The sequence below is a fragment of the Physcomitrium patens genome, chromosome 20 (genome assembly GCF_059467195.1).
Source record: "Physcomitrium patens ecotype Gransden chromosome 20, ASM5946719v1, whole genome shotgun sequence".
In the NCBI taxonomy this organism is placed as follows: domain Eukaryota; kingdom Viridiplantae; phylum Streptophyta; class Bryopsida; order Funariales; family Funariaceae; genus Physcomitrium; species Physcomitrium patens.
The window spans coordinates 6,266,204-6,289,055 of record NC_143429.1 but is presented as its reverse complement, the minus strand read 5'-3'; the positions used below and the strand labels follow the sequence as shown (position 1 = coordinate 6,289,055).

General features: G+C 39.4%; 5 protein-coding genes across 13 annotated transcripts; all 5 read left to right on the top strand.

Annotated features, from left to right (window-relative positions):
• The first annotated feature begins 967 nt into the window (after nt 1-967).
• Nucleotides 968-2,832, top strand: LOC112273567 (cyclin-B1-2). Its single transcript, XM_024502505.3, has 5 exons — nt 968-1,063; nt 1,319-1,435; nt 1,925-2,025; nt 2,259-2,356; nt 2,565-2,832. The coding sequence occupies exons 1-5, from the start codon at nt 1,061-1,063 to the stop codon at nt 2,663-2,665; spliced, it is 420 nt and encodes a 139-aa protein (XP_024358273.1). The 5' UTR covers nt 968-1,060; the 3' UTR covers nt 2,666-2,832.
• Nucleotides 2,833-3,916: 1,084 nt separating this feature from the next.
• On the top strand, nt 3,917-4,752 carry LOC112273569 (wound-induced basic protein). Its single transcript, XM_024502506.3, has one exon. The coding sequence runs from the start codon at nt 4,140-4,142 to the stop codon at nt 4,284-4,286; it is 147 nt and encodes a 48-aa protein (XP_024358274.1). The 5' UTR covers nt 3,917-4,139; the 3' UTR covers nt 4,287-4,752.
• Nucleotides 4,656-11,535, top strand: LOC112273565 (aromatic aminotransferase ISS1). Of its 9 annotated transcripts, XM_090245169.1 has the most exons (13): nt 4,659-4,796; nt 4,994-5,112; nt 5,643-6,828; nt 7,397-7,563; nt 7,857-7,962; nt 8,674-8,721; nt 9,058-9,186; nt 9,360-9,419; nt 9,828-9,981; nt 10,130-10,242; nt 10,388-10,446; nt 10,629-10,737; nt 10,872-11,535. In XM_090245169.1, the coding sequence occupies exons 5-13, from the start codon at nt 7,891-7,893 to the stop codon at nt 11,334-11,336; spliced, it is 1,209 nt and encodes a 402-aa protein (XP_090101295.1). In that variant the 5' UTR covers nt 4,659-4,796; nt 4,994-5,112; nt 5,643-6,828; nt 7,397-7,563; nt 7,857-7,890; the 3' UTR covers nt 11,337-11,535. The 9 variants fall into 9 exon arrangements, with proteins under 9 accessions (XP_090101296.1, XP_090101295.1, XP_090101294.1 ...); XM_090245170.1 differs by lacking the exon at nt 4,994-5,112 and having other exon boundaries at nt 4,656-4,796; nt 5,661-6,828; XM_090245168.1 differs by lacking the exon at nt 4,994-5,112 and having other exon boundaries at nt 4,668-4,796; nt 5,201-6,828.
• A 597-nt stretch (nt 11,536-12,132) lies between these two features.
• On the top strand, nt 12,133-14,299 carry LOC112273566 (uncharacterized). The gene is made up of 4 exons (XM_024502504.3): nt 12,133-12,503; nt 13,192-13,250; nt 13,677-13,797; nt 14,087-14,299. Exons 1-4 carry the CDS (start codon nt 12,253-12,255, stop codon nt 14,163-14,165), a joined length of 510 nt encoding a protein of 169 aa, XP_024358272.1. The 5' UTR covers nt 12,133-12,252; the 3' UTR covers nt 14,166-14,299.
• Nucleotides 14,300-14,892: 593 nt separating this feature from the next.
• LOC112273189 (uncharacterized) lies at nt 14,893-20,991 on the top strand. The gene is made up of 5 exons (XM_024501668.3): nt 14,893-14,902; nt 16,699-16,838; nt 17,083-17,264; nt 17,421-17,518; nt 17,757-20,991. The coding sequence occupies exons 1-5, from the start codon at nt 14,893-14,895 to the stop codon at nt 18,815-18,817; spliced, it is 1,491 nt and encodes a 496-aa protein (XP_024357436.1). The 3' UTR covers nt 18,818-20,991.
• The last annotated feature ends 1,861 nt before the right edge of the window (nt 20,992-22,852 follow it).

Sequence of the window (22,852 nt, the reverse complement as noted above, 5' to 3'; positions counted from 1 at the left end):
CTTTGCTTAGCATTATCAACTTTCACACCGGTAGTCATGTGCTGCACTGTACAGTACATATTGTGTGTATACTCCATTTTTGGGTTTGTTGTTATACCGTAATGATGCAAACGTAAAATACGCTGTACTTCTGATGACCACATTTAAATAATTTATCTGCCAAATCAATATACTTATGGGATAATTTATACAGATGTGTAATGTGGTTATCTGTGTGAATCTAGCCCACCAATTCCTGTTACGTTTTGATTTGGTATTATCGCTATCAAGAAGTTAAAACAACAACGTTAAATTCCAGCGATTACCACAACTGGAGAGTATCCCATATCACGAAAGGAGATACTTTGTTATCATGAAGATAAAATAGTATAAATTAGAAAACACTCAAATCCACACACTGAGTTTTTGAAACAACCAGATGTGGTATATTTGATTGTTTTTATACCAATGTTAAACATTCTGAGATAGAGCTACATAATTTAATTGTTACATATGCTGGTCCTATGTGCATTAATATTTTGCAATATTGCAACCCCTAAACTCAGCACATGTAAAACACGACTATCAAATCAAAAGACCCAGACGCAAACTTTTGAAGCCTCAACGATCTCACGTTCTACAACAATTTCATAATTTATTTCGATTTTCTCACTTTGTAGAATTGTAAACAAGTCTGAATTCTCACATCAAACGAAAACATGATTAAAAAAATCCTGGTTTTGGTTAGGCAACTGATGTGTTAACAACCCATTGCATCACATACTTCGGTGGGAAAATAAACAGAAAATAAATAAATAAATAATGTTCGCAATGAAGCTCCCAATAAATCATGGGGCACCTAAACCCAAGGAAAGATACCGTGGATGGTACCACGGTCGAGGGCACCCATCCACGGTCTTGGGGTCCAGATGTGTTTTTTTTTTTGTTCAAACCCTAGTTTAGACCCTTTGGAGACATTCTATCAAATTTTGTTTTGGTTTCCTCCGAGTTTGCTCTCTTGCTGGACGTCTTTATTGATTTCGCAGCGTTGGTGTCGGTTCCTTGCCTCGATTTTGCGAACATGGTGTGTTGGTCCCGCGTTTCAATAAAAAAAAGAAAAATGGATTTTTCTGGATTGTTTTTAGGAGTTTTTTTCTTTTTCTATTGAGTTGGAGGAGTTGAAGGCGTTGAAGGAGCTTTTGCTGTGTAGGTTGATGAATGAATGAGTGAATGCTTGGCCGAGTTTACTCGTCTTCGAGGTCTTCTTTCGGATGCTGTGGGGGCCTCGGTAAAGTATTATGTTGATTTGGATCCAATTATTCGTTGTTGGTGGTTTCAGGACGGAATTCAGCTGCCACACGATGTGCTCGGATCGCATGACTCGCTGCGACACGGTTTGCCTGCGTTTAAGAACGATATGTTGCCCGTTCATCCCGTGGAGATCATTCAACGAACTGTAAGATATCGATACCCGAGTTAGGATTTTGTCTTAGTTTAGTTGGGATGAAATTGTGTGACTGACCACATCAGATGGGCTGATCGGGAGCTTTGTTTTGTTTTTTTTTGTTTTTTTTTATACTTCTCTTTTACCAAAATGTCGTGAGTTGTTTTCTGAGCATCGTTTGAAATTTCCGGGAGGAGAAGCTCTGGTGAGCTGATTTTTCTGCATTGTATGCCCCCCTCTGGTTGAAGTTATGGTGATGGAGTATAGTCAGAATCCAGGGTTTCGCCTCGCACAGACACAGTTGAAGAAATTAAATCACTGTCTATTATTTATTTTTCATATCTGGTTGCCAACCACATAATTCGAAGCTTGTAATAGGTCTGCCAAGTCCCTTGATCAATTTTTTGCAGTGCTGGAGCCGTTGAAGTTGCAGCTGGTTACTTTGTAGGTGTAGAGTTCAGAAATTTTGACTGGACCCTATGTGGGCTGTATTTTGTGAAGTCCAAAAGCATGCAGGCGCAGACGAAACGCACCTTGCTTGAGAGGGCTTATGGCTCAGCTTTCCCTATGAAAATGGACATTGAACGTCAAATTCTGACACGGCAAGAAACTCAACTGGATATCATTCTCAAAGTTCTCCATAGCGTTGAACACCAAGTTCCCTTAATAGTGCATTATCCTTAGATTTGTTCTGGTCAAGTTTTCAATTATAATTTTTCTTAATTTAACGCTTCTTGACTTCTCAAACTTCTTATATAGTTAAACTATGTGAACAGTTTGCTACATCTTCAAATTCCAACTTCTTATCAACTGTACGTATCGCGTGCTTGCACAGATTCCAGCGCCCAACTGGCCTTATTCCTTCATCCATGCTTGGTCTTGAGTCATTGACTGGAGAATTAGACGAATTTGGATTTGAAGACTTCTTGAATGGCAAGTTCTTTTCACTTTTTTCATTTTTGGAAATCGCAACATGTGAGGTGCCTTTTACAGCCTGATTTTCTTAAATTTAAATGATCAAATCTTTCAGATTTATCAAACATTGTTGAATCCTTCAAGTGTTGTGCAAGAAGTGGCATCACTCACCGTCTGGTGAGTTCTCTGTCCATGTTTCCAAACTGAAACTTCGTGTTGTGTTCAGATCCGAAGGAGTCGGATACGTTCGTTCCTCAGGATATGCATGAAAGCATGGAGGTTCGGCTTGGTCTGTCAAAGGGCCCCGTTTCACGCATGTTCTTTTAATCTTCGTTAAAGTTATCAGTGAAGATGCTAACTTTTTGAGTCGTGTGATGGAATTGTAGAACAACGTTGCATCACTGTGGTCACGAAGTGCATCTTGCCGACTGTGGCTTTGTTGAACTACGTAGAATGTACATACGATTAAATGCTAATCGTCTTACCTTCAGTCATCTCTGGCATTTTGGTGTTCTAATCTGCTTTTCTTAAAAATATCTTCGTTTACCTTTGTTCTCTCTTGTTCCTTAACCTCAAGTTTACTTCTCTAGGTTTATAGATTGATCACATTCTATTATGATTACATTACACTATTGTTTGTTTGTTTGTGGGTCTACATTCCTTTATGCACTGTTGTTTAGTTTTTGGTTTGCTTTCTTGGTTCCCTAGTAGTGTTCAACGTTACATTCTCTTCTGGAAGGGGCAGGTTTTTTCTCTTGGGTGGATGGAGTTGGTATGTCATCTGTCAACTGTCTGTAAAGCAATGAATACCAACTACCAACCTCGTCAAACCCCATGGTCGCCATCATTGGCTGGACCCTTCTGAAGAGTAAAGAAAATGCCATTATGTATTAGATTTTCAAGGCAAGAGCTTCTTTGAGTGCATAAATTTTTACACTGGGAAAGATTATTATGATGCTGCACCTCCTCAATAGGGTTTGTGGCGGTGTACATATGTGAAACTACATGCGTCTCTTGGTAGCCTTTTAAAGCGAAAATCCTCTTGCAATTATCAAGTATACCCGTGTAGCCTTACCCAAAAGCTCTGTGCAGTAAAGTAGAGACAAATTCAATGATAACTCTGTTTGTGGATGTGAAGAACACGTTGGCAAGAACAGTTCTTACTCAAAAGAACAAACCTAAAGTACTGTCTGGTTCATCTTCAAATCAACCAAACTACGGCTTACTTCTACTTTAATTGCCAAATGTATTTGATGAAACATGTTACAAAATAACAAAAATAAATTACTGTAACGTTGATGATGTCATTAATCTAGAGTCCATGTGGAAGCGCTACCAGGTGGATTTATTTATTCATTTAAAACTTAATGTTTTAGTCTTTCAACATGCGCAATGTTGTTGCTACTAAAACATTTCCTTGTACTTGTTCACAAATCTTGATTATCTGTTCGGTAGTTTGAATCCCACAAGCACTGCAGTGTGAACAGAAAACCAACACATCGCGCTATTTCTTTCCTCGGTTCCACGCGGGGTTCATAACGTTGGGAGCCTGCGAGGCGGCATGCTTTGCCGCGCGGTTTCGACACCAGCGTGGTTAAGGCGAAACCCTAACCCTGCTCCTGGTGGTGATGGTGGAGCTCATAGCTTTGCTTTCTTCATCTTTTACGTCTTCTCCCTCGTCGTGGTTGTATCCCTTCCTTTGCTTGTGTGCTTGCTGACAATCGTTGTGCGCCTGGGGAGCCACCGACGGCTCGCTTGGACCCGTAGTCTAGTCGGAATTCGAAGGAGCTTTTGTGGAAATATGATATATGACGTGAACTCCGCGCTGTTCCGGTCCTTTTTGAGCCAGAAGGGCGCCGGGGACAAGCGCAAGCCGGAGGTCCAGCAGCCGGGCAACCAACAGCGGGCGCCCAAGGCCAACGAGAACAAGCCCGTGATGAATGAGTGACCACCGTCTCGCCATGGTTCCTTGTCGCTTGGGTGATGAGGATGCGGCGGAGGATCCCTCTTGGGCGTTCTGGAAAGATGGAGAACTTATGCGACATCATTGTTAGCATCTCTCGTAGCTTTTGAGAATGAACGGTGGAGGTGGGGTTAGCGCTGTAGCTAGCTTTGTAAGTGGGATGTGAATTTTCAGTCTCTTGGAAAGCCTTGCATGAGAAAATGAGGGTGGTCAATGCTTCAGTGTTTCGCATGCGTTGTTTGCCTCGTCCAATCCACGGTGATCAGACATGGTGGGGTTTTCCTTAGCACTGGACTTCCACTTGTTCACTGCCGGGAGCAGTTGCTTTAACTTTACATTGACTGCTAAAGTCACGTCCGCGATGGTACTTTGTTGGTCGATCACGGTAATCGATCATATACTCTCTGAAATTTTCTCGGCTGATTAGTATATTGGAGCGCGCGTTCTGGGACTTCTTGGTGCAATTCGTCGTATGATTTCCGTTTGGTCTGTAAGGTTTGTGCTGCCCTCGTTTGTTCGAAATGTGTCCACATATGTTGTTTGCTCTAGTACGCCTTTATTCGACTTTTCAATGACATTCTTTTTCGTTTGAGGTTTTTCTTTCTATTTCATGAATACGTTACTTGTCATCCCGCAGTGTGTCAGTTTTTAATTTAATTTAATTTAACATAATTTATTTTTGTGGTCGAAAGCAAACCTGCACTAAGCCGGGACTAAGCATTTTCTATCGGTTTGGAATGTTGGATACCCGGGAGCTGTTTTTGAAGCATGTGGTTTTACTCCACACCAACGGCATTTCCGTTTTTGATTTGTGAGTCTCTCTATTTCAATTTCCCAAGTATTATGAATCTTGGTTCTGCGAACTGACATTCTGTTTGAACTCTGAATGCCATTCGTAGGAGTGAAGCATCTGATGCTGATCAGTTTTCATTTTTATTTCTGATACATGAAGACAAAGTTTCGCACGAGACCTATGTAGTAAAGTTTCATTCGTTCCATCTGTCTGGATTCGCTTTGAGAAAGGGAGCCTTTTCTCTTTCATAACGATGCAGTTGTGTTCAAGTCTTCTGAAGTCTGCTGCATCACATATTCCATTCAGGCTTCATTCATCCATTGATTGCTGCAGCAGAGAACCTAGTTCCGAAATGGTGTAGAATAGTCTCATATTTAAAAACCCTTTGTACGCAATGCGTTCTCAAATGTTTTCTACTCGGAACCTCCAAGCATTCGCTCCATGTCTGGGATCAACTCACACAGGACGGGTGATGTTGAGAAGTAACATTTGTTGCCACAAATCTATACAGCCGACAGCTTAGTCATCTTGATCTGATGCTGCAACAGAATGATTTCTCTTGACAGACTCGAGGATCCTGGAGCAACGGTCCTATATTCCCTCGGGCAAGATAAGTATCAAAGTTATGCTACCCGCGTTGTTTCCGAAAAGTTAACGTTGTCTCTGGAACGAAGTATAGAGGATGGCACAACCAGCGCAGGATGATGCTGCGACGAAGACCCTGAGAGCACCAGATCAGGTCACGTTTGAAAATAACAGTGTGGTCCCAAAGCAGCCGACGATGTTCAAAAGGGCATGCTTTCCTCGACGAGTGGCTTTATACAAAAGCCGTGACCATGACCGGCACGCCACCTCTCAACCTTCGTCAGACCGGGTCTCCCGACACTGCTAAAATAATTGGATTCCGCAATCACTTCCACCGCAATTGATCTATCCGAAGGAACGTCGAAGCATATATGAATGCTATTTTGACGTCAGCCAGCACAAACTGCCCCCCCCCTTTTTCCACCACATCGACACCTCCAGGGGCCGAATCCTTAGCCAACGGCACTTTCGTACACATCGCTGGCGGGATCATCAACAACAACAACAACAATAACTACAACTTCCTCCTATCCCAATCTAAGAGAAACCCAATACAATTTTAGCCGACAGACATTGCAGCCGAAGTGATTTGATAGCTGCCTGGGGGGGAGTTTGTAACAGGAGTTACAGTGAACTTCATCCACGTCTGTGTACGCAGCCGTGGCCGTGCTCCTTGTCTGCATGTGGGTGATGACACACCACAATGAATGAAGTAAACTCTACAGCGTCAGTGGCATATGAAGCTGCTGTGATGACGGAAAGGGAAAGAGAAAGGAAAGAAAGAGAGGTGCCGAGCATTAAAGAATTGGGAGAGACACGGTCAGGTCAAAAAAGCATGATGGGTGGCGACTGGTGTGAGTTACCATTTGCGACAAGCGTGTTTCCCCGCATCGGAGAAAGATTCCGCTTATTACTTTCTCCGGAGCTTGCCCCTCCTTTCCTCTCTTCCCCGCTCGGCCCCCTTCGCCCTCCCAAGTCTTTGAGTGTGATGATTGTGTGTGTATGTGTGTGTGTGTATGTAAGTTTCGGCGAGCCTGGGAGCTGCAATTGGTTGCGGAGCGGGCGTGAGTGGCAATCTGCCCAAGTGGGTGTGGGAACAGTGAGTGAATGCGGATGAGCGTTGCCAGCGAGGTGGAGATACGTGACAGGGTATGCTGGCATCTGAGCTTCTTGTCTCCCCGTGTGTGCTGCCACGGTTGTCTCTTTGATGCCCCTAAGAAAGGCTTTTACGTCCCTCTGTTGCGGGTGTCCTCTGGAGTTGTGTGTGCCAGAGAGCTGTTGTGCAGGAGGTTTTGGAGACAGCCTTCATTATGGTTCTCTGGGGCCTGACAAGCTCTGTGTGTCTGGACTGTGGTTTCCTCTCCTCACCTAGGAGGTTGGGTGTTTGTGTTGTCGCAGCGTCGTCGAGTGTGGTTCGGTGGCGCACCATGCGAGTGATCGGAGAGCCTTGAGAGATATATTGTGAGGATTTTGGTGACGTTAGCCGAAAGTAGATTAAATTTCAGTTGTTTCGTGTGAGTTGCGAGTGCACTTCTGCGTCGAATGTCGGATTGGGTCGTTATCTGCCGCTTTCGTTGAAAATTCGTTGGAAACATTCTTTGGAAAGAGGTAGAGGAGAGAAGGGTAGTTGTTTGTATTTATTTTTATTTCCTCCTTTTGGTGTGAGATGCTGTTAGCTGGGTATGCGCTCACACTAGAGCTTGGAATTTCTGCACAGGAAAGGGTTGGTGTTGAGTAGGGAGGTCGAGGGGTGAATTTGCAGCAATCGATTCCTGACGTGTGAAGACAGCGGCTGAAACGGATCTTGAACTTCTGTACATTGCCCTGTTTCCTCTGGTCCGTGGTTGCTGAACGTAGAGATTCTAACAGCAGCACGATCTCGAGGTGTGCACGTCAATCATTTCCCCTTCCCCTGACTAAATCGAGCATTCTGGGTTCTCTCTCTCTCTCTCTCTCTCTCTCGCACACGCACACACACACACTTTCTTTCTCGTGCCGTATTCTGTCCATGATAGATCCATCTTCCATAGCCGTTCCATGCGTTTTTTTGTTTTATCAAGGTTGTGAGGGTTCAGCCATGTGGGTTATACTCTAGATTTCTCTTCTGTTGTTTCCGTCTTGAAAGCAAGATACTGTCAGAATTTTGCCTGACTGAAGTTTAGCGTTTCTGCTTCTAGAATTGGTTTTCTCCCCCTCTAGGTCTCTCCGGCGATGGCGATGGCCCAGATGGCTTCCAAATTGGCACGGCGAGTAATGGGAACCGAGACGCCTGTCATGGTTCAGGTACGATTACTCTACCTGCTGAAACGCCTACGACGATGGCCTAATCGATCAAGTAGAAGGTTTTGTTTAGCGAGCAATGCGGACATCAGTTCCAGGTTTTAGAGAAACTCTTTCTACCCCTCAGCGTTAGATAACTCTGCTCAGGTATGGGAACTGCTACCAGGGCGACGTCTTCCTTTTCTCGTAGTTGGATCAGTATTTTTAGCGAGTCAATGCCTTTGTATTTGCCTTAGCCCTTAGACAGAGCAAGGTGCAGCCCGATTGAAACAAACGCAACTAATTTCTAATGTCTTGGGTCCTTTCAGGAGATCTATTTGGATATAGTGTTAGAGCTGTAAGCCGGAGTAAATAGTGTCAAAGTAAGCGTGTACAAATTTATATGACTTAGCTCGCAGTGCAGGGACTGGTTACCTTTAATTCAAATGGTTTTTGAGGTTTAGAAGAGTTTGCGAAACGTTGTCGCTTGCCCTTGCTGTTAGTGTCGGCTGTAATTGCAGCTGAGCGACTTTCAGTTCTATTAGATGCATGGACATGTTTGTCGAACTCAAACCGTGCGTGAAAGCAGATACGCTCCACGTCTTTATTGTTTCATCTGATAACGTGCCACTGCATTTACTCGGTGTATTTTCACACCTGTCAACATGACATCAGAGAGATGTGTGTTCATTTCGACGCTTTTCATCCATCTGTATTCTGTATTTGTATTTGCAGATGCAGGAGTTGTTACGTGGTGCAACAGATGTTATATCATTGGCACAGGTGCATCTGTCTCTCTGATCTGCCGTGCACATTCTGGCCGTCTCATTCGTAGTGATAACCGAGGAGATTGAGACGGCTGCTGAAAAGAAATGATTTAAATACCCAAATAATGTGGAGTCGTCCAAAGAGCTGTTCAATGCTGATTGTGAGATAACCTTATTGATGATGACTGTAACTTGGCGGCAGCGCCTATTCCAGCCTCTTATGTTGATTGACGTATTACTTTTTCTTCAATGAAGCTTACAAATGATATTCTTCAGGCATACCCCTATTTTTCTTGAGTTATGGTGAACCATTCCCACACGTAAATTGCTAACCTGGGAAGAGGGAAGGCAGGGTGTAGTGCATTGGCAGCCGCCTGAAGAAGCGTTGTCGAAGATAAAAATTATTGTCGACGAGCCCTCAACAAGCCAATATGGTGCAGACGAGGGCCTACCAGAACTTCGAGAGGCTCTTTTAGAGAAGGCATTGTCCAATTTCTACTTAAATACTTTTTTCGATACTATTCTTTAGAGACGGTGAAGTGTAGAGTGATGTGCATAGCATTAACTGATTGAACACGTTTCTTAGTCAGCACTATACCTGATTTTTTTGAAGTTCAATCCCTCTGACCGGATTTATATTTATGTGGACTACAGCTAAAGCGGGAGAATAAGCTCTACAGCTCCTCTGTTATGGTTACTGCAGGTGCTAACCAGGTTAGTATGTCCTGTAAACTTCTGCTTCCTTTGCGTGGAAATATTTCTTGTCTAGCCACCCTAAATCAAGGTTTAATGTAACATCTGAGTAGCTCAATTATTGTAGAATATGTCGCATCGTCTTCTGAGTTCGTTGTGCTCTCTGGCGTTCTTTGGCGTAATGAACATGTGACGTCTGACTGTTGATGCTCTTCATATTAATATTGTTGGTTTGATGTTCGATACTCGATAGGGTTGGTGTAGATTTTGTAGTGAATTTGAAACTTTCTATGCTTTGTCTCGTACTTTTATCTCTCTATTTTGCAGTAATTTGAGCATTTGTAGGACGTGATTTCTTTCCATTTTGGTTATTGTCCGAATTTCTGTATCGTTACAAGTTCACCAATTGTGAATTTGGGTTTGTTCCAGGCCTACGTGAACGTGGTCCTCACACTGTGCGATCCAGGAGACAGAGTGGTCTTGTTTGTGCCCTATTATTTCAATGCCTTCATGGCCTATCAAATGACAGGTGTAACTGACATTGTATTGGGTCCGAGTGATTCTGACTTGCACCCAGATGCAGGTTGGTTATGTCTTCGAACTACTTACTCTTGGGATTGTCCCAGATCAAAATGAACTTATCGTCTTCGCAACTATGAAATTCTCACACCTTCGTAGTACTGTTGTCTGAACGCAACTTTCATGTGATTAGTATGTGCTCATTGTTGTAGATTGGTTGGAGAAATTACTACAAAATAAGGATCCAAAGAAAATACCTAAGGTGGTGTCTATCGTCAATCCTGGCAACCCCTCTGGAACATACGTTCCTGAACCACTCTTAAAGGTACTAATCACCTCCAGTTTAGAGGTTGTAAAGCTTACTCGACATGTTGGTTACATCTCCTGAATTGTCTCCTGCTTAGTCAATCTGAACAAGTCTCTCGTTTTGTCTCTGAATTATTGACTGACGTTCTTCTGGTTAAATGCAGAGGATATCAGAGATGTGCCGAGAAGCTGGGTCTTGGCTCATCGTCGACAATACATATGAGTAAGACCTTGATGACACACAACATTTCTGAATCTTTAGCAGCTTCCTTCAAGTGCCTAGTGTATTTTAAGAACTTCATGGCACATCCAGCGTATTCACTCTAGATTGCATTAAGCACTGATTTATTTTTACTAAAGTTAAGGTACCAGTCTTGATTCTGAGGTGATTGCACATGGGAACAGATATTTCATGTACGATGATTGTAAACACGCATGTATCGAAGGCGATCACATAATCAACATATTTTCATTCTCTAAAGCACATGGCATGATGGGATGGAGAGTTGGCTATGTAAGAACTCTTCCAAATTCCTCAACATGCTTGATTTTCCGTGCCTCGTTTCTTTCAGTGCATTTTATGGTAGCATCACCAGTTTCCGAATACTTTGTAACAAGTGGCTGTGGGCTGTCTTGTTGATGTTGCAGATCGCATATCCGGCTGGGGTTGTAGGAATGGGAGCGCAGTTGCTGAAAGTGCAGGACAACATCCCCATTTGCGCATCCATAATTGGCCAAAAATTGGCGCTCGCAGCGCTGCAAGTGGGGCCCGAGTGGGTGCTGGAGAGGGTGCAGAGATTAGGGAAGAATCGAGAAGTCCTGCTGGAGGCACTCTCACCTCTGGGACAGGGCGCTGTGAAAGGTGGGGAGGGCGCCATCTACCTCTGGGCCCAGCTGCCCAAGGACAAGGCGACAAACGAAGTTGCTGACGACGTCGCAGTTGTCAGATGGCTCGTGAAGAGACACGGTGTGAGTGTGATCCCAGGAAGCGCCAGCGGGGGCGCTGGCTTCATTCGCATCTCTTACGGTGGATTGACGCAGGAGAAATGTCACATTGCCGCCGCTAGGTTAAACAAAGGTCTGCAGGAGCTTGTCGACCACGGCATGGTCTAGCTCTTTTTTGCGAGCTTTTTGATAGCCCACTCTCCCGTTTACATTTGCTTTCGGCATGTTGAAGTAGGCCAGAGCTTTCGTAGCGATTGAAGAATTGATAGAAATTCTTAAGAGCAGCACACGAAGACTCGTGTACATGATGATGTTTTGTTATCCATACGGAATCCCAATTGAGGACACATTCTTTTCATTTCCTTAACATGAAGGGGGACCAGCATCATTCTTGCACTGATTTGAAACAATTTTTATACTCAATTCACTTTTGCAAGCGCAAAAACTGGGCGCACCAAATGATCTCTAGAGATATAGTTTAAGAGCAAACCATGTCGCACCTGAAATACAATTTTAGTGATACCCAGGAGACGATTTCCGGAGGCTTCGTGGTGAGATACGATTCGATTCGATTCGATTCTCGCCCCAGAACGAGAGAGAGCTCTGCAGCCGTGAGTTGTGGATAAGAAGTTCGCGAGGTGCCGTCGATGTAGCAAACCGTCGTGAGGGAATTTTGTCGAAATGAATAAAACCCACACCCCGAAAACAAGAGTCACCCAGCAAAATTCTAGCGACGTCTGTTTACAGTGCGACGGTGGAGCTGTAAAAAACGCATTGAGAAGGGTCTCTGAAAAGTGCAGGATTATGGGTCAAGCGATTATGAGGTGGAACCCCGCACTTTAACTCGCGTCCGTCGCGGACTTCACCCTGCCCCGTCATCGTCGTCAGCCCAGAGCCCGTGCCCACCACCTGTCTTCGATCCTCATCTCGTCATCCTCTTCACACGCCCTTGCATAATTCCTGGGCTAGCAAATTGGTGACACAATCGCAATCCCGCTACGTGAGTTGCTGCTGCTGCTGCTGTAGAGTGCGTCGTTTGCGGATTTGCCTTGCGCTTGTTGAAGGAAGTGGGTGATTGGACGCAATGGCAGCTGCTGGGTTGGCGGTGCAAGATGTGGTTGGAATCTTGGCGAAGCATGGACAGAAGATGGGTGCATTGGGCGACGTGAGGGGTCTCTGCGCACCCATCGACCGGATGGCGCTCAAGAGCTCCTTCAACAATGGAGGCAGGGCGTTCTCGGCTGCCGTGATCATACCTGAGGGCCTTGGGTCTGCGCCTCCGAGGATTACCATGCGCGCTGCAGCTAAGACTGCCTACATCTGCCAGGACTGCGGGTATGTCGTCGCTGCCTTGTGCATGAACATTAGATTGGTACCTTGTTGTTTGGCTCTTCGACCTTGTCCCTTTAAAAGATTGGTGAACTGGGTTAGGCATTGGGAGTACGAATCCTATTAATCGATGACAGGACGAATGTGTTTAGTGGAGGGGGGGGGGATGCAAAGATAGAGTGCGGCGAGCTTCTCCCGTGTTAGTTTAAGAAATTCTGTCATCATTTCCATGGTGGGTAGCACAGTGCTGAGAACAATCTTTATGTTGTGGAAGCGAGGCATCTCGTATCCACATGGAATTGCTCATTTACTGTTTCTTGTAATCCTCTTATGGCTTGCCATAATTTGTTCTGTATCGACTGTACTGAGGTCTAAATAATTCTGTTATTCAATCGATAAGTGCCTCCCCTATTGTGACGAGCAGCGTTGTTTTGGAAAGAGCCATTTTGTATTCTATGATCCCCTCGACGTATGAGGAAATTGATTGTTTCTCCCTTTACAGTAGCAGAATTGTGACTAGGCTCTTGACGGCCTTCAGGATGCCATCTAATAGTGTTGCACTTGCGTCAACAAACACTGGAGGCAAATCCTAATCAGAAATTATTATACTAGCTCTGTATCATCATACTAATCAGTTAGAGGGTTGTCATGCTCGTATTCATGTGCTCTTTGCTGAATTGTGGTTTTGCAACAGGTACATTTACAATGATAAGCAGCCATTTACATCGCTACCTACCGACTATTCTTGCCCCGGTAACTTGCCTACCCTCGCAGCACCTCCTCCCTGTACAGATTGCATGTTCGCTGTCTAAAACATCCTCAAGCCTTGCTTTCATTGGTGGACGATTGTTGCATGTTCCTTTTTACAAGTTTGTGATGCGACGACATTACGTCAGAATCTAGATTGATGTGTTGTTGTTCGTTATTTTTAGAAATCGATTTTGCTGCCACTCTTAATGTCGAAGAGGTGTCTGGATAATTAACTGGCTGTCTCCCTGTCGGAAGAGTATTTCCTACAACATACAATTCACTAGATACTCTTCCCAGGGTAGATTTGAATATAAAATTGTGAGTTATCTATTGTAACTATTTCGTCATTATATTGTCAGATAGATGTTTCAACTTACAGAGACTAGATTAACAAGATTTGCCATAGACTAACATGATTTGTTGGGGAAGTCTGTCTTGCACCGAAGAGAAGGTTCAAGGTCTACGATGCACCAGTGGCTAGGAACGCCAACGACTTGGCTGTTCGGAAGGCCCGCAAGGAGGAATTGAAGAAGACAAATGCAGCATTCGGGTCAGTTATTTGTTCTGTTATCTCAAGAGTCTAAACGAGTGGTTGCTGCAACGAAATTATTTTAGTTCTCTTGTCGTCAATTTCTTCTGGTGTCGCACTATCGTCACTCCTGTGAAAGCCCCATATTATGGAAGATCACGCCTGCGTTAATATTAGGCATTGTAAGTAGATATTCGAGCGTGTGATAAGTTGAAAATTTGTTCCAATTCGTTTTTGTACTATTCGAAGATTTTGTAAATTTCTGTATTCCTGGTTCTTGACAAAGTCTATGTTGGTTTTCCATGTGCAGACAAGCGCTTCCCATTGGTATCGCTGTTGGTATCCTTGGGATTGTAGGAACATTTCTGTACTTGAACAGCACCTTGTAGTGATTGAAACCTCTATCCTCTCTTTAGTTCATTCGTCCTAGTTGCTTAGTTCCGTCGCCCTAAAACCTCAACTTTAAGTATTCACATCAAAGTGTAAATTCTTTCATGGAATAGACCAAATCAATCCTTCTATACATGTATTGAGACAGTTTGATTGGACCTGCACCGTCAATAAGTTGGCTTCACTTTTTTGTCAAATAAAGCTCGACATGTTCTCGATGGTTTATGAAACTTGGAACTTGTTGATGCCATAGGTTCTGTTTACTGTGGCCTCATGAAGTTCTTGTTGCGCTTCTCCATCGATGGCCTTGTTGTAAATCAGACAATTTATCCATTCTCTGTATGTGCACATGTAGAATTATTTCGACACTGGGACATTGGGATATAATCAAGCATTGAATGTAACCTGGGGTTTTTCCTTTTCCTGAATATTGAGGTGAGCTTTTGAACTGCCTGCTCCTCGCTACTGGACTTGTTGGCCCTGCTATTAATTTGATTAGTTATCAGACTCCATTTTGCTCAGAACCTCTGTTTTGTGAACAAAGATTCGTAAGAGCACAGAATTCTACAATTTGAAATACTGAAGAAAAGCCATGACACTCTTCACATTTGACTGGTTGGAAGAATGTCGAAAACTTCAGTTGACAATTCCAAAGCACTACAAAAGAGTTGTTAAGATGAGATGAAGGACTTGTGGATCAGTCAATGATTTTCTTTTGGTTCCAACATGCGACTGGGTTAATTTGAGGATTTTTCCATTTTCTCCAACTTATGGACATCCACCAATCTCTGTCTTTTAGAAGTTCAATAATCCTGATTCAGCAAAAAAAGTACAAAATTACTTTTTGAAATTATCAACTTCTGACGTATTTGATTGTGTAATTTGGTCCTTTTTATTTTTTAACTAAAAATATTGGGTTCTGGTTTAATTTTCAATGTCTTCAAAAGTATATTGTTCATTGAAAGTGTTTGCTAGGATGTAGTAAGATTCCTTCTACTACTATTCTTTAGATAAAGTTTTAGATAATCTTTAGTTCTTCGATTGTTTTAAAAAGAACCAATTTAAATCTTTGATTCTTTGAATATGTTTTTTTTTGAAAAAATCAAATAAATAAATCTTATCTAAAAGATTAGCTTAAAAAAGTAAAAATTATCTAAGAAATTATTCTTTGCCAAATTTCTATAACTTTAATATCAAAAATATAAATATAAATATTAATTACTTTATGTTATCTTAATTTTTAAGATAAAAACCAAGTTATTTTAATCAACTAGAATAAAAAGAGTAATTTAAATACACAAAATCTGTTTTTTCCTACTCACAATTCATTTTAAAAATTACAACATATGATTAGAATATAAGTATGTAAAAACCATAAGAAAAATATATTGAAGTATATATCAAACATTACATTAATTTAGTAAATGCTTAGGTCAATTTAAAAATTTTCTTTATATTTTACAAAATATATATTGAACACTTGATTTTTTGTACATATTTTAATTTAAATTTTAGTATTTACTATTTAAATTTATGAGAAATTTAAATATAATTTTTTTACTTTTATTTTATTTTTGACAATCAATTAATGTTTGTTGTTATATATTAGAAGAAAATATAATATATATATATTGGTGTTTTCTTGGATTTTCAAACATTGAACAAAAAAAAATGATTACATATAATTTCTTAAAATATATTTTTCATATCAACCTACACTGTAGCTTCAGAATTACAAATTGATCAAGTGATGAATTTTATAACTAATAAATTACGACAAATTCTGATACATTTAGAGAATAAAAAATTAACCAACATCAATAAATGATAGGAAAAATATATTACAAAACTCATTTTATATTCATGCAAAAAAACTTTGAAAATTTTAATATTAATTTTTTTGCTAATATTGAAAATTATTATCAAGAAAATAAAAAAATTGTTAATAATAATAATAATAAAAATATTATTTGTGCTCACAATTCCAAGGTTCCTTCATTTTATTTAATCGATTGACAGAAAAGATTGGACTTACCTTAAGCCATTTCATTTATTAGCATATGTTCGATATTAGACATTTGGCGATCATTTCACAATTTTCATTCAAGGTTCAACGCCAACAAAAGAGAAAAAGAAAAAAGAAATCTATTAACATATTACGTCACATTTATTTACAGTAAATGAATCAAAAGCGTCAATAAACAGGTTTCAATCAATTTACATGAGAGAGTTGCACCTGTGGGATTAGCTCCTTGTATCCCATAGAAAACAACTCTTAGTTTTGTTTTATTTTTAATTTTTTAATTTTTTTTCTTCCTTAACTGTTGCTGTTTTTCTTGTAGTGTTTGTTTGTTTGTTTGTTTGTTTGTTTGCTTGTTTGTTTGTTTGTTTGTTTGCTTGTTTGTTTGCTTGTTTGTTTTTTCTGGTTTTTCTGGTTTTTCTGTTTGCCTGGAATTGCAAGCAAGTCAAGCAGGAACTGTGAATTCATTGTATGGCCATGGCAGAAACGAAGCTGAGTATGATGGACCTTAGAGGAGGATTGTGACCTAAATGGTGAGCAAGTTGCTACACTTCCTGCTTTGTGGGCTATTGTTGCGTCTTCGAATTCTCATGGGATTTGCAGCTTTTCGTTTTTCATTTCTCCGTTTGTGTTTGTAGTAATTCGACAAGAGGTGAGTTCACAGTTGTGTATGCATGGTGTGTGTTATTCGTAAACATGGTAATGAACTGGTACCCACATCGTCAAAATGGCTACAAACACTTTCTGTTATGGTGATGGGAAATAGGTCGGAGATAGCAAGTACACCGTGTGGGTCAGCTTCAAAGTGTTGCAAGAAGAATTCATGTCCAGTTTGCATTCAAGCCATACTCAAACTTTTGACAACAATTTTTTTTGTTTCATTGCCATTATGTCAGGGTAACAGGCATTCAGCGCCGCCAGAATCTGCAGCCTCAGGAGTTCCTGCAGCGCCAGATGGGTCAGGTGCTGAAGCGCCATCACCATCTTCGTCGTGGCGATTAATTTGGCGTTTCGGAAATCCGTTTCATGTCCTGGTTAGCAGCAAAAAAATCGCTGAATGGTTTGGGGTAAAATGCGAGTACGTGCCCCCATTTCTCTCATGTACCCATGTTGGCTTTTTTCTGTATGTAAGAAGATTATCATGCTTGAAGGTCGCCAAATTCTCGATCAAACACCTCACGGTGAGGTAGAAGGGATCGCTGTGTATGGAATGCTGAAGCTTCATGTAATGCAGGGACTGCCCGGAGGATACCGTCTGGGGATGTTACGTGACGAAGAGTTGCTGGAAAGTTGTTATGGTGAACATCGGATTCGTTTTCGTTTTGGTTGGATGTGAGTGCAGCAACCACTATAACCAAAACCCTGTTCAGCGAGTATAACAATTTTGTTTGGTGCAGCTCTTAAGCTAATAAGGGATTGTATCCGCTCGTAATGTGTTCATTGTTGATAGTTTGTATAACATGACTCCTCTTGTTCCTTAGTTGGATAGAGCGGTGGGCTCATGTGAAATATCTTGAACCATGCCCAATTCACGCCAATTGATTGACTAATCCTGTGGTCTCGATACCAGTGCTTCTTTGCCTTTTCTTCCTGGGGCAAATCGACGATGTGTTGAGTTATCAGAGGCGGCTGGCCGAGTATGAGAGTAATTATCCGACTCTTGCAAAACTGCTTATTAGTCCTTTGAAATCGTTTCATAAGGGTTACGTGAAAGCTTGGGAAAGAGGATACAAATCGCTGGAAAAAAGGCACGGCAAAAAACTGTGGTTCGCTGTTCTGGTTATGCTTCCATGTAAACTTTTGAAAGTAATGTGGAGAATAGGTCAGAAATGTCTGCAACCCACTTGCGGCTTCTGCTGGTCTTTTACGTCCACTTGCAAGCATTGTATCAAGGCTACAGGACTTTTCCAAAGTATGTTCAAGAAAGGTGGCTGCATGGCCGATCCCGAAGGTGATGCCAGAAGGGCCAAGGAAACGAAGAAGCAAGCCAAGTTAGATGCAAAGAAAGCTAAAAAACAGGTTATGTTGGAAGCAATTCAAGATAAAAAGCTCGCAGAGGAAGCTGCAAATCACGACAAGACTGGTGCGAAGGAAGCGAAAGAGGAACGAAACGATGAGGAGGGAGAAGAAAGCTATGGCGACGCTGAGAAAGGCAAGAAAGCGGACAAAGGCAAGAAAGAGGACAAATCTGAGGCTTTTGCAACACCTGCAGCATCCCCTTCGCCTTCAGCTTCGTCAGCACCCCCTTCACCTCCTTCGCCAGCAACTCCTCCATGGCCAGTACCTCCTCCAGGAATGTCTCCTGGAGCGATGGCTCCCGTTGCAGTGCCACCCCAACCGCTGGCATATGGAGCTCAAACACAATATGGTGCACAGTATGGCACACAATTTGCTGCATATGAAGCCTTTCCAGGACAAGCTGGATATGAAGCCTACAACAATCCCATGTATGGCGCAGAGCAGTATGGACAAGGCTCATATGGTGTACCAGCAGCAGCTCCAGGTCATGAGGCGAGAGCTCTTGCTGCTATGAGCTATGGGGGAGCATATCCATATTCTCAACAACAACAGGGTGCAGCTCCGGCCCCTTACGCTCAGCAGTACATGCCACAGTATGGGCAATATAACTAACTGATCTTCGAACTTCGAATTCACCACACGGTTCCAGTTTTTCGGCGGATCGCATCAACGATTGATCAGCCACCTTTTGTGTTTTTGACATGGTGCGGAACTCGTGTCGTTGTGGATTTGTGTCTGTAGGATAGATAGCTCTCTGATCAAAACACATAAAATCTAGTATTGCCTTTGCATTGTCTGTGTATGGTGTAGTCTTTACAGATTGATCAACCAGATCGAAGGGAGTGCATCAACTGCTTCGAGGAAAGCAACGTTCATTCAGGAAGTCGGTGATGCTTTGTCTTGAGCTTAACAGGTAAGTTCACAACGGTGGACAGATGATGTGTATTGTTTTCAACTTGCGTTGGGCTTGAATATTTGCATGTCTGCAGAGGTTTTCAGTCTCAGAGATCCAGAAGTTCTGAGCTCGTATAAGTAGATGAAAATTGGATAAAACATATTTCTGCAGTGGGCTGGTTTTGTAGTGTTGGCATCGTAGAAATGGAAGATGATGGAATATATCTTGTAAGAACTCAATTTCCTGCTGGTTACTTGTGAGCAGAGTTGAGGACCAGAGAATGTAGTGCTCGGCCTTGATTGATTAGATTGGATCATTTTCATTAAGCGCTATGGGTGGATACGTTAATGTCATGAATATAACATAGTTATGAAATATACTTGCTACCTAGCATTGCAGTAGGAAGAAGAACATGTTTTTTATTGTTTATGTTTCACTTCTAATTTTGTTCTACATTGATGTTTTAATATCGATATTGTTCATTTCGTGACAAAAAAATGTGTTACTGTGAAGCGGATGGTTGTTTAGACAAATTGGTGTTTAAACATACAACAAATCTTAGATAAGCATCTTATTTAAAGAATTTGAGTTTTTGGCCAGATTAAAGATTCTTGCAATACTGCATAAATTTTTGTACAAATTTCGTTCAAAAGCTATACAATGTATGTCTTTTTGTTTAATGCGCTGTGATTTATTAGAATAGATTTTTTTTTTGAAATACAATGTGTAGCAAGATAAGTTCTAATGATAAATTTTAAGATTTTATTTTAGACAAAATGTGGATATAATTTTAGTTTTATTTATTATTCAAAATACCAAAATTTGTGTAGAAAGTCTTTAATTTATTGGTTAAGAAAGCACATGAATATATTTAATAATATTTGAATATAAAAACAATAGTAAGAATACTTTGTTAATTATTGTTATATTAGTGTCATTTACTATATTTGAAATATTATGTTATTATAAATTTTTATTTATTCAATATATAATGATGTTTTATTGTATTTTTTTATAAATATCGTAAATTAAATCTCAAATGTTGTTAGAAAAAATATGTAATAATATTGTCTTATGTTGTTTTTGAAAAGAATTGATTATTTATTCTATATAAGATAATTTAATACAAAAATTTTTAGAAGGACATCTCTCCTTTATTTTGTAAACACCTTGTTTTTATTACAAAAGACTCTTTTTTTATGTAGTCACTTGTTTTTTTTAATAATGTGGATACCTTTCCTGAAAAAAATTGTGGACAATTGTGCTTATTGTGTCCAATTTCTCTACATTTTGTATAGTGCTATCTTTTCCTCTTCTCCACAAATTCAAATGCAATAAGTTCTTTTGAAATGCTTGAAGAGAGAAGATAAGCCATATTGCCAAGATGTCTTCTTATTTGTGTAATATGCAAATTTATTATACCTTGTTCTATTCATAAAAGGATTTGAACCAATTGCTCCAAAAACCATTATTTATGTTATAAGAGTTCTTCATAACAAGGTATAATTTGTAACAAAATCTTTTTTAAGCTTAAATTATTTGATATTTCTTAATAGGAAGACGTTGATTTTAAGCAATAATATTGATAAAAAAGATTGAAAAGAAGAAATTTAGTAGCATTCAACAATCTCTTCAATTTTTAGGAACATGAAAGATCTTTTACTTATTTATAAGAAACCAATACAATTCAAGATTATATAATCATCTACTATGTGATTTTTTTTTTTTTTTTTTTTTTTTTTAATTCATTAAGAATCTTATGTAAGGCATAATAGGAGATTTTTTTTAGATAATAAGGTGTTGAAAAGAATTGGAATACAAGAATAAAATTTTGCTTGATTTGCATATATTTCCATGACATATAACACAATCTTGACTTTCTTCAAATAAGATTATTTTGTTGTAAATGTTCTTTGAGTTGTTAGTTGATACCATAATTCATTCTTTTATAGCCAAGTAATTTTTTTCAATATAATTGGTAATAAAATATTCAAAAGACATCACCTTTCTTGTCTATGTATAAACAAAGCAAGTCTAATGTAAGATCAAAGTTTCTATTGACTCTAGTTAGTGGTTTGTGACTATCATCCATGGTGTCTTTCTATCTCTAAAGATATTCCAAATATGTTTTAAAGACCATAAGTAATCTATATATGTTTTGCCTTGTATGAAAAAAAAACTAAGAAAAAATGACATGTTGTGGTAGTAGAATTAATAATATGTAAGTAAGACATGTTGAAAGTGAATATACAACTATAAAAAAGTTCATTAACTATTACATCAATTAGCTAAATAGAGTCTTATTTTCTTAAAAAAACATTTGACCTCAAATCCTAGACTTCATAAGAGGGATACATAAATTAACATATTTATTATATTTTTTTCTATTAAAGTAGAAACAATAGGATGAAGCAATTGAGATACCATTTACAAATAAGTATGAAGAAAAAGACATAAAATACACATAAACACAAAAAAATTATCAATTGGTTTTATTTGTAAAATCTAGTAGCAAAACTATAAAAAAAAAAAAAAAAAATCTTTTATAAGTGTTACAAAGTTCTTTAAAGTAAAAAATAGATGTATAAAGTGGCCAAAAATATCACATTTGAAAGCATGACAAACATTATTTGTTTGTGGTTTATCTAACAATGCTTCCAATAGGGTACAAACTTAGAGATTAATTGCATGCAATAATTTTTTGGCATTGTATATATTTCAAATAACAACTTCTAAAGATTTATTTTGTTAGAAAATGGTAAATAAAATTGTTCTAAAAGTAGCCCTTCTTTTGTTTACATATTTGATGGTAGCAACATTATCAAAAGATAGAATCCATGGACTAGGATAATCAAAAAGAATGAGAGGTACATCATGGTTGTGTACCTTTATCTCAATAGTCACCCCTCCATACTTGTTATGGACATACATAATTATCTTGATAAGAAGTGATAGTTAATTAATATATATAGATAGATTTGATAATATATTATGGAGTAGCTTCTTAAAAACTTCATAAATATAGATTTAAATTTAAATATATTTATAATTAATTGGTAGGTTAGAAACTTTTTCAAGAAGTTAGTCGCATGTTGCACATGTTGAAAATTTGTAATACAAGTTGGCCATGTAGTGTATATGTATAAAACTTGTTTTTTAATTTAGATACATGTCTTATAAGTTTGATATATGTCCTAGATCTTATAGAACAACATCACTTAGCTCCTAATTAGATAGTATATATGGAGGTAAGAGTGAATTCTTTTTCACTCTTATCAATGCCTTTCTTGTTCTTAGTTTTGTTTTAAGAGCCTCTAGTCTTCTTATCTTTGGCAATAGCTATTCTAGATTTAATATTATATTATCTTTGAATAATTTTCTATTATTTTCTAATAAAAAAAGAATGTATTAAACTTTTAGTTGTTTATAATGAATATTCTTGATAATAGCTCATCTCTACTACCTAAATATTGCAAAGTAGAATTCTATAAAAATTTGCATCTATGTGAGCTAATTTTTTTGTTAGAAATTTTCTTCAAGATAGAGAGAAGAGTTTTTTTTCTTATATGAGCAATAATAAATATAATAGAATAAAATTTTATTATTGATTTTTACCTTGATCTTTTTAGCATTGTTGTATAACATGAATTCTTACTTGAAAATGCACCAAACACCTAGCTATGGAAGATAAATAAAAAATACAACAACAAGATCCTACTAAGTCTAATAGAATTTTAATTAAATTCTAAATA